At 51.2% G+C, this 12,461-nt stretch overlaps 1 protein-coding gene across 3 annotated transcripts in view; it reads left to right on the top strand.

The window, feature by feature from the left end:
• The first annotated feature begins 264 nt into the window (after window positions 1–264).
• pan (transcription factor pangolin) overlaps window positions 265–12,461 on the top strand; it is a 248,732-nt gene continuing 236,535 nt past the window's right edge. Inside the window, exons 1-2 of one of the 3 annotated variants that reach the window (XM_075687115.1) lie at window positions 266–566; window positions 711–798. In XM_075687115.1, the coding sequence (XP_075543230.1) occupies window positions 429–566; window positions 711–798 (226 nt within the window). In that variant the 5' untranslated portion in view covers window positions 266–428. Of the gene's footprint in view, window positions 799–12,461 lie in introns of all 3 variants that reach the window. The other 2 variants (XM_075687113.1, XM_075687112.1) reach the window with 2 other exon arrangements.

The raw sequence follows: 12,461 nt of genomic DNA, 5'->3' as shown, positions 1-12,461 counted from the left end.
GGAATGTTTACCCTTTTGGAGCGCCTCCTCGCCCCGGCGCGGACAAAGGCGCCCTCACCGAAGCGGCGGAGCACTAACACGTGTTGTTGTTTATTTTGCTGAAGCCGCCGGGAGTGCGAAGAGCGGCAAGGCGCCCCTTCGGAATTTCGGCGCAAGTGGCGCGTCGATCGCGCTGCGCGCCTGACTTCCGAATCCCCCTGACGGCGCCCGCGCTCCGTCATTGGCTGCAGCCACAGAGCGTCGCGCTGCACGTGTTCTCTGATTTGTCCCGGCCACAAGTAGCGCGAGCGGAGCGGTCCGACGATGTCGCGTTGTTGTGGCGGTGGCGACGAGCGCTGCCGTTGAAGGCGGGTCTGCTACGCGTGTTCGCGCGGCGACGCGGCCGTGTCTGTGTGCGTGTTCGGTGCGGTGGCGTGTGTGCGGGCACGATGCCGCATGGCAGCGGCGGAGACGACTTGGCCTCCTCGGACGAAATCAAAGTGTTTAAAGATGAAGGCGAAGAGGAGAAGCGCTCCTCGGAGAACTTGACGGACCTCAAGTCCAGCCTGGTAACTGAAGGCGAGGAGGTAAGTGCCGCCGTCGCCGCTGCCAGGACCTCGGCTTGCCTCGCCGCGTCGTGCCACGCTGACTTTGGAGTATCTCGGCTGCAGCAAGACGCGTCGACCGCGAGGGGCCTGACGCCGACCTCGGGTTTGTGCCGGTTTTTGCAGGAGAAGATAGTGGGCCTACCCGGGCAAGCGACCTCCGGCTACGCTTCGCCGAAGCCCACGCGGTCGGACGCCTTCGGTTCGCTATTCGGTGAGTGATAATACATGAGCTTCGACTAGCTAATCGGCAAGATCAAAGTGTCTTATTTACTAGTGCTACCGCTCACAAGAGCGACAGCTTCCACGTCTTCATTCGCTGTCATCGCCCTCTCATTTCATGGGCGCCCTGCGCACATTACTTGAGAATGCGACGACATACGCATGACATTCGTAACATTACGTGTTGACTGTGAGTATGCATTGTGTTCGGTGTTGTTAAGCGTGTGTGCACCTGGTTTTTTTCCGCGTTAAGTACTGAAATTTCGCGAAGTGGTGTGCATATAGGTTTGTAGTGCGACTCTCGTGCACCGCACCGCATTACACGGAAGGGTGCGCATGCGTAGAACAAAGACAAGTCTTTATTTGTACTTCTTCGCAAACTAGCGCTTTCTGGCGATTCATTTTCTATCGGGTTTACTTACGGTAAATAAATGATTCGGCCAGCAGAGCACCATCTTTATATGATTCCAGTCATTTTGCGTGTTCATATTTCCGCACACCAACACTGGTTTCCCGCAGTAATTCACTGCAGCGCACCCGCCCTGTTATCCCGCCGCGGTAACTAGTGGCGTTGCGCTGCAAAGCTCGAGGTCGCGGTTTCGCTTAGGCCACAGCGGCCGCATTTGGATGGGGTCGAAATGTTTTATACGGATGTCACACGGCGGACTTCCGATCGCTATCGAGCCCAATCGGGATCAATAATTTATCTGTCGCGATGTGCTCCTTTACGCAAGCTGTGGAAGGGAGCCAATCGCGGTCTAGAATTTCGATCGCGATCGAAAGTGGTTGTGTGACGCCGGTATAAAAATAATAATAAAAATAAACCTGCTCCTGTGTTTACATCGTGCCAGTCAAAATGAATCTAGCCATTACTACAGCGTTCCTCATCATCAGATCGTGGTTTTGGAACGTAAAACTCCAGAATTAAATCACTGCAGCGCAAACACTTTCATTATGTTCTACTGTATTGCTACTTTTCTGCTACGCCTTGACTGAAACGTCGGGCGGCGCCTGTGTACAAAGTCCGACCGTGTTGTAAGGGGGAAGATCAAAGTACAATGAGCCCGCCCAGTGAAACGAATCTCTACAGGGGCATTTCGTGCGTTGTCTAGCTGGATTAAAGTTCATTTTGCTACGCCACTTTGCGTAAATGCGCGAAATTTCCCGTAGTTGCGCGTACCTTTTTTTATTTTGTTGAGAAAGTGTGTGTGTTTGTGTGGAAGGGGGGGGGGGCTTTGTACGGGGGTTTCATTGTGGAGTTCCATCTCTAGTGCTACTGTTTCCCATGTCGCTGGTGCGTCGCGGTTGGACCCTCTTCTCTTTTTTGCTGATTGTAAAACGCGATAAAAGAGACTGTAAGCGCGGCGTTTGGTCTTCGTTCGAGCGCTGACAAAAGGCAGGGTGGGCTACCCAGATAAGATAGGACGGGCGCTTGATACGACGGCTGGTGAAGGCTCGGACGAGGCTTGGGGGACTCGAAGCAAGAGAGGGGGTGCGGCCCTGTCTTGGAACGGGCGCCCGGAGGGACAGCCGCGAAGGCAAGGGGAGTGGTGGCGCAGGGAGGGGGGAGTGAGCCCTCTGTCGGAATGCGGTTTCCGTCTCCTGCGGCTGGTGCTAGTGACGTGCGTCCAAGAAGCAGGCGTACGCTTTCGAAGCTATCTTTGGTTGGTCTTTTCTATTTCCGTAGCCGACTGAAACAGCAGGGACCACACCAGTCTCTCTAGGCGTCGTCGTTTTTGCACGTCAGTATTGGAGTACACATACTTCTTTCGTGCAGTGGCCGCCACCAGTGTTTAAGGCCTCTTTTGCAGCACGCCGACAAAGTTTTTTTTGGACTGTGTTGTAGCTTTCGACGAACCTGAAGGAAGGTATCTGATGAGTCAGACGAGAACGGGCGAAGCAATTTCTTGGAGGCTCCTTCTCTTCGATGGCTGACAATCCCATCAGCATTCGCAGTGGTTACGTTAAATCTGATTTCCCCATCCCGGTTACCGTTTTTGCCACAGGGAGCGGGATCGCAGGCCGAGGCGCTATGATGCAGCTCGTACTCAACGGCTTAATTGAATGCTTCTTTTCCTTGTCAAAAATTCATTTGGATATATCTTTCTTGCGAAGAGCTTCAACTAGTGAAAATTCGCATTGCGTCGAGCACCCCTGCCGATACCTTGCGATGGTGTATCCTGCACTGAAGGTTGCGCCTTTCAAAGCGTTGACGCAACGTGTCTGTAGTCATAAAGCGCCAGGGCACGCGCACGAAGGAACGCGTCGTATCATAGACGCCATTGTGGCAAGTAGTGTTTTTGCCTACCGTATTCTGCACATGAATGGCGGCGCCTGGCCAGATTGCGGTGTGCTTGAACATGCTGCTGTTCTGGGAACGGCGGTTGAAAAAGACATCAGTGCTGGCTGTAGAATGGCAACCGTTCACGGTGAGCGCAAGAGGCGCGTCCACGGTAACGTGGGAGGATAATTTGTTTGCGAGGAAATTGCCTTCTCGGCTTCTGTGCTTCGTTTTTCGCTACCTTGGTTCCCGCTCATTTTTCATTGAAGTGTGCAAGAACAGTGGCGGTAGCCGACTCTTACAATAATCGGAAATACGAGGAGTTCTGGGTGCGCCGTCGCGGTTCTGTCGGAATTTGTTTAGCAGTTGTGAACTGCGTTTAACATGGTTTTCATGCATTTCGTTTCGTTTACTCGATCGATAAACCGTGAGAACTGGCAACACGTTTATTCGCGCTGGCGGACAGAAATGCCGGGAGTCACCACTTGACTCTTTAAATGAGGTAACATTAAGTACCGGTTTTTAATTAATTTATCTTCAGCACGTATTTTGAAATCGGAGAACGCAAAGCAAGTTTTGCGTATTGTAGTCATCCTTGGTGTAAAGCTCTAACGCGCTAAGATTGCTTACTGTGAAAAATGACAAAAAAAATGTGGTCTTACGACTCGACAGCCGCGCACTTCGTGCCAGTCGACTCATCGTTGCTCCACTCGGAAGCCTTGTAAATGGTAGCCACTAGTCTTTACCTCCTATGTTATAGGATGTAGAAGGTTATGCACTACTGCTCGCTTCGGGTCGGGAATTATCAGCGATAGCTTAGCCAAGCCTCAGACATCACCTCGTTCTCGGCCCTTTTGAACTTGGTAGTTGTAAGTGATTGACTTTCTTTGAATGGATGAACGAAAAATGCTACTGGCCGCACTGTAGCAGGCTATAAGTATTGTGGTTACCAGCAGAGGAGTATACGGAGGCGAATTATAGGCAGGTGAAGATACACAAGAGGTAGAACAAAGGGATATCTACAAATGCACCCGCGTCTAAGCAAGCGTCCATGTGATGTACCAGTGAAGTGCGTAGCACAACATTGTTTTATTTATTTTTGTACTTGCTTCGCCTTTACTGACATTAAAGCAGGGAGTGTACATCCTGTGGAATACAATTGATACCCAAATCAAGCACACGAGAGAGAGACAGACAGACAAAAGAAAGGGGAAAGGCAGGGAGATAACCAGATGGGACGATCCGGTTTGCTGCCCTACGCTGGGGAGAGATGGTAGGGGGGGAAGTGATAGCAAAGTAGAGATAAAGAAAGAAAGGAGCATAGACATACAATCACAGTCGGTCACTATCACCGCATACCATCACCGCACAGTACAGTAGCACAGCCGCTTGTCCAATTCTGTTGCCCTTAAAAACTGCAGCACTGCCCTCGTCGCCCTCCGCTGCGATGGCTTGTGATGTCGGCACACGAAGCGCGGACATCACAGAGCGCAGTTACACGAGTTTGAGTCACTTTGGTTATCTGGACACGCGAATTGCTTTACGAATATTAGGAAGTTTCCGAACTGCCCCAAAGTTCGTGGACACTATTGGCCCTGCCTCCAACAGGGCCAGAGCAGAATTTCCATTGTGGGTTCTTTGTTGTGGTGCTCTAAGCGGCCGGCGCCCACTGTTTCCAACCCTCCCCGTTTAGTTTCATTTTGTCAAGGCAGGCAAATTATTATGAGGAAACATTTTGGCGCCAGAAATAATTGAAATTTTGACTGGGGAGCGGTAGCACACCCTACTCGTTGGCAGCGCATCACAGTGGGAGAAGAATACAGCAAGTAAACACCTGGCGACTACGCCTCGAGCCATGTTTCACGCTCGGTGCTGCCTTTTCTAAACCGGCGTGCCAGTCCGTGTTTCGCGAAACAAACCGTTTCGTCCGTGGACTGAATGCATGTAACTGTCGATTTATTCCCCGAGATAGGTTAGCTGATGACCGAAGCGCATCAGCATTGATAACTAATGCGGCGTCGCCCTTGCGCTACTACGTATAGTTGAAGCGATGAAATCGCTTGTGTACTATTTCTCAACGCTGACGTTCTGAGTATGGCAAAGTGGGCAAGTTGGTGATCACAATTTTCAGCATTTCGCTACTTTCGGAATGCATTTCTTTTTTCTTTCGTCGCCTAATTTTGAACTGTTGTAATTATGGACTGTGATATGCCACGTGGAGCCGTGGATATGCCACGGCTCTTCTTTGTTACCGGTATTTTTATTTACCGCTCAAATCACGAAATTTAATACCGTGTTTTGCCACAAGCGCTTCGAAGACGACTATTACCGAACGCGGTAATTCGTCAAAGCACACAACTTCCATTTCGGCCGCCTCCTTAGCTGCGCGGCACTGTTCTCGCCTTCCCACTAAGCCTTTCATCGACTGCTGATTGGAGCGATAAAAATGCCCAATTACGTGTCATCTGCTAAAACACTCTTGCGAGTCCTTCGCTGTTGCTACTGGCGCCGCATCCGACCCGCGTGGCTGTCACGCGCGTCCCCCGGCAACCGACACTGTGCCTTCTTTGGAGGTGAACAGTCCTGGAAGAGGAGCCCGCACCACCTGGAGCATAGAATCCTTCTGTGGAGTGTAGGAATGGAAAGGACAGTGTTAGTGGATTGATTTTGCGCTAGTGTCTAAACAAGTACCTCTAAATTGCCCCGAATGAAACCTGTCTTGACGGCTGTTCGCTTAGAAAACCGAGAGTATGTATGGCGCCCCGCAGTCTTGGCGAATTACCTAGATCTTGTCTGCCCACTGCCGTTTTACTTCAAGCGTTACGTCTTTAGTGTTGACTTGCCGGCAAGCGTAGCTGATGACCGGCACTGCGTCTGACACCGGCCAGTGGCGCTTGGCGACATGTCGATGCGGGGGGAATCCTGCCCAGTCTTCTGTGGGTTTCCGCTGTTAATGTCAGCGCGCTTCCAATTCATTTATTTATGTATTTATCTGGATAAGGTTTAGGCTGGTTCTTTTCGTTGTCAGTTCGCATTGGGTCGGATGTGCATGTCGTGCAGCTTTTTTTTTTTTTTTTTCATTCCACATTTGGGAGTGACACACTCGGAAATATACATGCGTGCTAGAATGCTGGTGCACCGGCTCATTCTTCTTGCTTATGGACATGTACCGGGGGCAAGGTGCATAGAACCTTGCCGCGTGTTCCCGCGAAATGTCACCGGTCTCGACGCAGCCCCATAACTGCCCTTGTGGTTCCTTCTTTTTTCCTTTTACAAGGCTCCACCAGGTGGGCGCAAAAGTCCAGTTTGCACATTACAGGCCAATTCTGGCCAATCTTTATAGCGTAACAAAAGTGCCGTCATCAGTCTTGATGCTTTCAGCTTGCTTTCAGTTTGTGTAATTTGACTTCTTCGCCTTCGGCATGGTTGCATGAAAGCAGGATCATGTTAGCGGCGCTTGTTTGTATGTAATGCCAAATAGTGTACTTTCAAGAGTAAAAATGAAATAATTGGCAACCGTAGCGTTTATCTAGTTTTTATATTGTTCGGCTGTAGCTAGGAAGTTCTTTAGGTGCCAATTTGCAAGTAGTAGATGGGGTTAAATGCAAAAACACCTGTGTACTTAGGTTTAGGTGCACGTTAAACACACACACACACACACCCGTAAAACCCCATAATTCCTTTTTTTTTTTATTTGCAAAAGGGGATGGAACCGAGCGGGGCTCTAGCCATTTATCTTTGGCAAAAAAGGAAGTAATAATAATCGACAATGGCGAATCCACACGTCTGTGTTTAAAGGGGGACGGAGGAGGAGAACAGTATTCTTCGGCAGAAGAGAAAAACGCAACCGCGCTGTTATATATTCTTTGTTTTTTTTGGGGGGGGGGAGCAGGAACTACTGGGCGAGATAAGGAAGACCACAGAGTTTTGCTTACAGCTTGATGAATTTATATAAGCGACAGCGTTTACAAACCGATACTGAACACTGTGGCTCCGATCGTTCGTATTCCTTACTCAATCGTGCTTCCTTCGTTGTGAAAATGCTGTTTCTTCCATATTTAAAATAATGTAGCGGAGTCTTCCTCCACCTTCGCTCAAGAGATGCTTGAATGGAACTCGATGTCATGGCCTTGTGCTCGGCGAATACTCTCTCTAATCCACAGACCAGGCGACGCCTGTCAATTACTGATCATGCTCGAGAATCGATGAGGCCGGCAATCCCGACTGGGCTACTTTCTGCGTTAGAAAACCCCTTTTTCAATAAGTACGACATCTGATGTCGTCAGATTCACCTCCGCAGTGGAATTAGAAGTATTCGAAGTGTTCTGTCTTTGGACGCCCGCTCCGAAGAATGCCGAGATGTTTTGTTAGGGTGGGCTCTCCAGCAGCGAAAATTCCTGTCTCTTTTGCCTTCTTTGTGTTCACGCGTCACTGACCCATTTGCAAAAAAAAAAAAAAAAATTGTATGTACATGCGTGAGAAAGCTATTTTCCGACGACAATATTCTGGACCATTGACGTTTATAACTGAAAACATTTTTGCCACCAGTCAACTAGTGTGCCTGAATGTGCCCTTCCTCCCGCGCGTCGGGCGATGTTTCGCTTTTACTGTTAGGCGGTGTAGTAAAGCCCACTGAATTAATGCAGTGCATTCCCTCTCGGTGGCCAGGTGTGAAGGAACTATGACGACATTAACTGTTTGCGAAGCTTTTCTGGTTGCGCTTGGAAAGGACACCTCGAGGGAAGACTGTATAACGACATATTGCAGCTTGAAGGCGCAAATAAAAAAAAAAAAAAGAAAAGACGCACGTCACAGGCGTTGCGATATGTCGTTAGGCAAACACCAACTAACCCAACAACAGGTCCTCCTGCAGGGAGGAATGTAGTCTGTAAAAGAGAGTCGACCGCTGCTGCTGCATCCGTCGCACACATCGAGCAAGACTTTCGTGAAGCGATTTGATGCTGTTCGTCAGCCAATTTCCCACAGCACTCGCACCCGACTCCCAGAACTTCAGGTCCCTCGGCTCTCTCTTTTCCCGAGGAGCCTTACCGTGTATGGTTGTTTTCTGTTGTAGGGCTCGCAAGTCTGTGCAAGGCTGCGCAAGCCCTTGCGAACTCCATAGGGCGAGAGTTCGAAGATGCTGCTGCGATTCCTTCAATATATACTAGTAAAGGCAACGAGATTGACTAATTGGTTCGGCTAGAGAAGATACTTTCTTCCAGCGGAACGATTAATCATGCCATCTGTGCCCTGGCCACAAAAATGACCAGAACGTTAGCGACGCGTTTAGGCTTGCCGCGCGTGTGTAAAGCGTCTGCAGTGCTTCTATTGGTAGTCTTCATGTAGATATACTTTTTCTTTCCTGGAAGTGTACCACTAGTTAATTATCTAGCGGTTCGTCAGTTCTTTCTAATGGTATGCATGTTAGTCGTTCCGCTGGAAGCCTGCAACCTCTCTTCATTCGGTATACTAGACTTGATAGCATAAAGGAAGGAGGTGGCAGTATTGACTCAACTTGCATCCACAATTCGCCCAGAATTTTAGACCTCCGTCTCACCGCGCCGAATCAGTGGCATAAAATCGACCACTGAGAAACGCACGAAATGTCCGCGCAAGCTTCTTAGAAAATTCCTAAGCCCTGCAGATGCTGCAGGCCCATGACACCAGCATCTCAGAACTCTGGAAGTCGATGCATGTATAGGAGCGAATAATAATGACTAGAGAACTGATATTCACGCTGTGCATACGTCGCGCCGTTGCGTGAACTCTCATATGTAGTTCTTATTTTGTTGTGCAATATATTACGATATACTCTTCCAACGTTTCCGAAGCTTTCCATTTTTCGTTGCGGTGCATTCTAAAAAGCTGCAGACATTTGGCATGCCTGGGCATGGTTTTGTCTTGGTGAGTTTTCTTCCTTACGGTTTCACACCATGTCGGCATGACGTTGCCCCGTTCAGTGACGGCGCGCGCTTCTCTCCTCGCGCGAGTAGTTCTGTCGCCACTTGTGGCCCCGCTTCTGAGCGGTGGTGGAGAGGGAGAAGTGTCGGCGACATGGCTGGCCAGCATCCTAAATGATGGGGCGCCGCGGCGGTTATCACTCATCCGAATCATCGCGCCGCCCAGCCCTGCCGTTACTTGCGTGGCCGGCGGGATGGGAGCGCGCGCTTCGGGGCAGGCCCGTCGGCCGCTGTGCAAAGTTCAGCAGGCGCCCTCTCCCTCCCGTCTGCGAGGGAGCTCGTTGAGGGTCGTCTTTCGAGATCGGACAAGGTAGTGATTAAGCCGGTCATCCCGTGACTGACGATGAGAATTCGCTCGAGCCCCTAATTGTGGATGCTAATGGCCAGTGTCCCCCCAAGTGGCCAATTTTACGGCAGTGTGTGTGTGTGCCAACAGTATAAGGCAGGCGCCGTGCCCATGGTCGTTCTGCTGGGCTGCTTTATTTGTCGTTCGTGCCATCAACTCGTAAATTTTGACGTCCGGCGTAGGGGGACATTCCTCGGGATCCTGAGCCTGTCGGCGCGCTAGGCCGATTCCTGCGCGCACGTTTGACGCGCGCTTGCGGTCATTGCGCAGTGCGGCCTCTGGAGCATACCGGACGCACGTCGGGCGCGTGCCCACGTTTGCTCGGCCATCGGTTTATTAGCGCTTGCCTTAAGCTCTTGTTCGTCATCGCTTCGGTGTTGCGATATTCCGCACCACCGGTCGGATTTCGGTCTGGCTCGACCTGCGTCGTCTCTCGTTTCGCCGGCGTCCGTTGTTTTGTGTCAGTCTTCACGTTTTTCGCGAAAGTTCGGCCGCGCTGGCGTCGCGCAGGTTGGGCCCGAGTGTGTGGCTCTCGGTGTGCGCGGGTGTGTAGAGCGATATGGGCGGAGTCCCTGTGGGACGCTTTCTCGGGTGCCCCTCTCCCTCCCTCCCCGCGGCCGCCTGTTAAGGGGGATGCGCCCCTGATGAGATTCCCGCCGTGTCAGCTGACTGGACGAAGGCGCCCGGTGCGTGGCCAGGTTCGTTGCCCCCTGTCAGGCGCGCTTCGCCTCCGCGGCAGCCCGAAACATGGGCCATGTTTCGCCTCAAAACGAGCCTGTCACTTCGGTGCGGCGTCGTGACCGAAGCCGTCGTGTCGAGCGAGCGAGCGGGCGCTGCCGGCAGGAAAACGTGGCGAGGCCCCGGCGGCGCCTGCGCGTTTTCGCGCTAATCGGCCCCTCTCACCGGCGTGCGGGGGGAAAGCGCTGCCTCTCCTGCCACCTGTCGCATCGCGGAGTCCGTCGACGCAGAGGTTGAGAGCGCGCATCGCACTTTTGGCTCGCAGAGCAGGTCCACTCTGAAAGGCGCATGCGCCCGAAATTGCTGGTCGTGGTCGCGAGCGCCGTTGGTATCCGGGACTCCTTGTTGCTCGGCGGATTGTCGCTAATTTCGCGCTGTTTGCGATTCTTGTGAACGGGCTGTAACGACTTAGTCTTTCAGTATACGCCGGGCTCTGGCGGAGCTGGTTTAACGCGGTTCTTAGTTTGGAAGTCGTGCACAATGTCGATAGAATCGCTCGACTTGAAACACGACGAACATAAATGGGCTTCTCCTGTTGCGATTATACCTTCTGCCAGTACGGGGAGTGGTTACAGCTCAGAGAACGAGATGAAAATGGTTGTTACGCGTATCCATTGTCCCGCTGCAGTTGTAACGTACGTCCGTACTGTACGATCACCACCAGGTTTCGTGCCCCTCGTAACGCCGTAATATATGCAGGCTGTATATGTGCGAGATGAGGAGGGGGGAAGGCAGCTTTTGCAAAAAAAAAAAAAAAAAAAGGAAACTACAGTGCATGACCCGACGAGAAGATGCAGGGAATCTCCTGTTGTGGCGTCGCGCCGTTTCACTTAATTACTGTAGCGTGCGCGACAGTAATCCGAGAGCCCGCAAGTGTGCACAACGCGTGGCGTTCAATCTGCGCTCGTGAAGGGCGACCGCTGTTCTCCCTCCGCGCCTGTTCGGCGTCGCGCGCGGGTTCGCGACCGTTTTTGCCGCATTCGGAATGCGCTCTCATTAAGCCGTCCGGGCCTACAATGACCACCCTGATTAGCTACAGCTGCGCCGCGTTCGCTCCACCCCCCCCCATCCGGTCAGCAGCGTGCGCTGTGTCGTCCCCCATTGCTTGGCTGTTAGGGGCGCAAGAGAGGAGGCCGTTGTCTCGCACTCACGAGATTCGGCGATATGGACTGTAGGCGACTTTTGGGCAGCGATATTTGAGGTACTCCCGTCTAGACATTTGCTTCGAGCCGTTGCAGAGATTTTCAGTGGTAGAGGTTCCTGGGCGAGCTCGGAGCAGTCCAGAGTTCACAAGCCCTACGTATGATCCTTTGAAACCACGACCGTGTATACGCAACCGTCCGGATTCGTCATCCGCGCTTTCGCGTCTCGGTTCGCTTTGGAAACTAGCAGCGTCTCTGTGCAGTTGCGTAGAAAGCATCGCTATGCGTTCATTCTCTGGAGGAGAAAGAGAAACAACGGCGCACACGTGGAGTTTTCACAACCGATGGTTTCCCGAAAGATAGGAATGTTGGCATTTTTGCAGCAATTTGAGCTGGTCTGGTTTAACGCGCTAAAGCTACGCCTGCGCTATTGTATCATGAGAAGCCAACCAAAAAAAAAGACACCAAGGACAACATAGGGGAAATTGAATTGAATATATATTTATTTCCGACATATTGGGGGACGCAGGGAAGAAAAGCTGCAAGTGCAGCTTGAACATACACCCTGCCCCCTATGACAGTACAAATTAATTGTACTTACTAATTGAATTAAAGAAATCATAAATTAATGGCAATGAAAGTGGATGAAAAAAAGAAAACTTGCCGCAGGCGGGGAACGATCCCATGTCTTCGCATTACGCGTGCGTTGCTCTAACCTCTAGCTAAATTGGTTAGAGCATCCACGCGTAATGCGAAGACGTGGGATCGTTCCCCGCCTGCGGCAAGTTTTCTTTTTTTCATCCACTTTCATTGCCATTAATTTATGATTTCTTTAATTCATTTAGTACAAGTAATTTCCCATATGTTGTCGTTGTTTGTTGGCTTCTCATGATACGATTAATAATAATCGGGCCCCTCGGCTAACCCTTTTTCTGCCTGGGCTATTGGTCACTTTGACCGTGCACTAAACAAGTCACTGCGCGCGGTCGTTTCTGCAGTTCAACCCATCGAAATGCTTTCGTCGCGGCCGAGAATCGAACCCGCCACCTCGTGATTGGCAGCAAGCTGTCGCTTTGCCGTGCAACCGGTGAGCGGTCGATGCGCGGATTTTTTTGCTTAAAAACAAAACAATCCTCGTTTCGCTTCCTGATATTTTTCACCACTACCTGGTGCGCTTCTTGAGCGACA

This window comes from Dermacentor variabilis, chromosome 1 (assembly GCF_050947875.1).
Source record: "Dermacentor variabilis isolate Ectoservices chromosome 1, ASM5094787v1, whole genome shotgun sequence".
Lineage (NCBI taxonomy): Eukaryota > Metazoa > Arthropoda > Arachnida > Ixodida > Ixodidae > Dermacentor > Dermacentor variabilis.
This window is presented reverse-complemented; position numbering and strand designations above follow the sequence as displayed.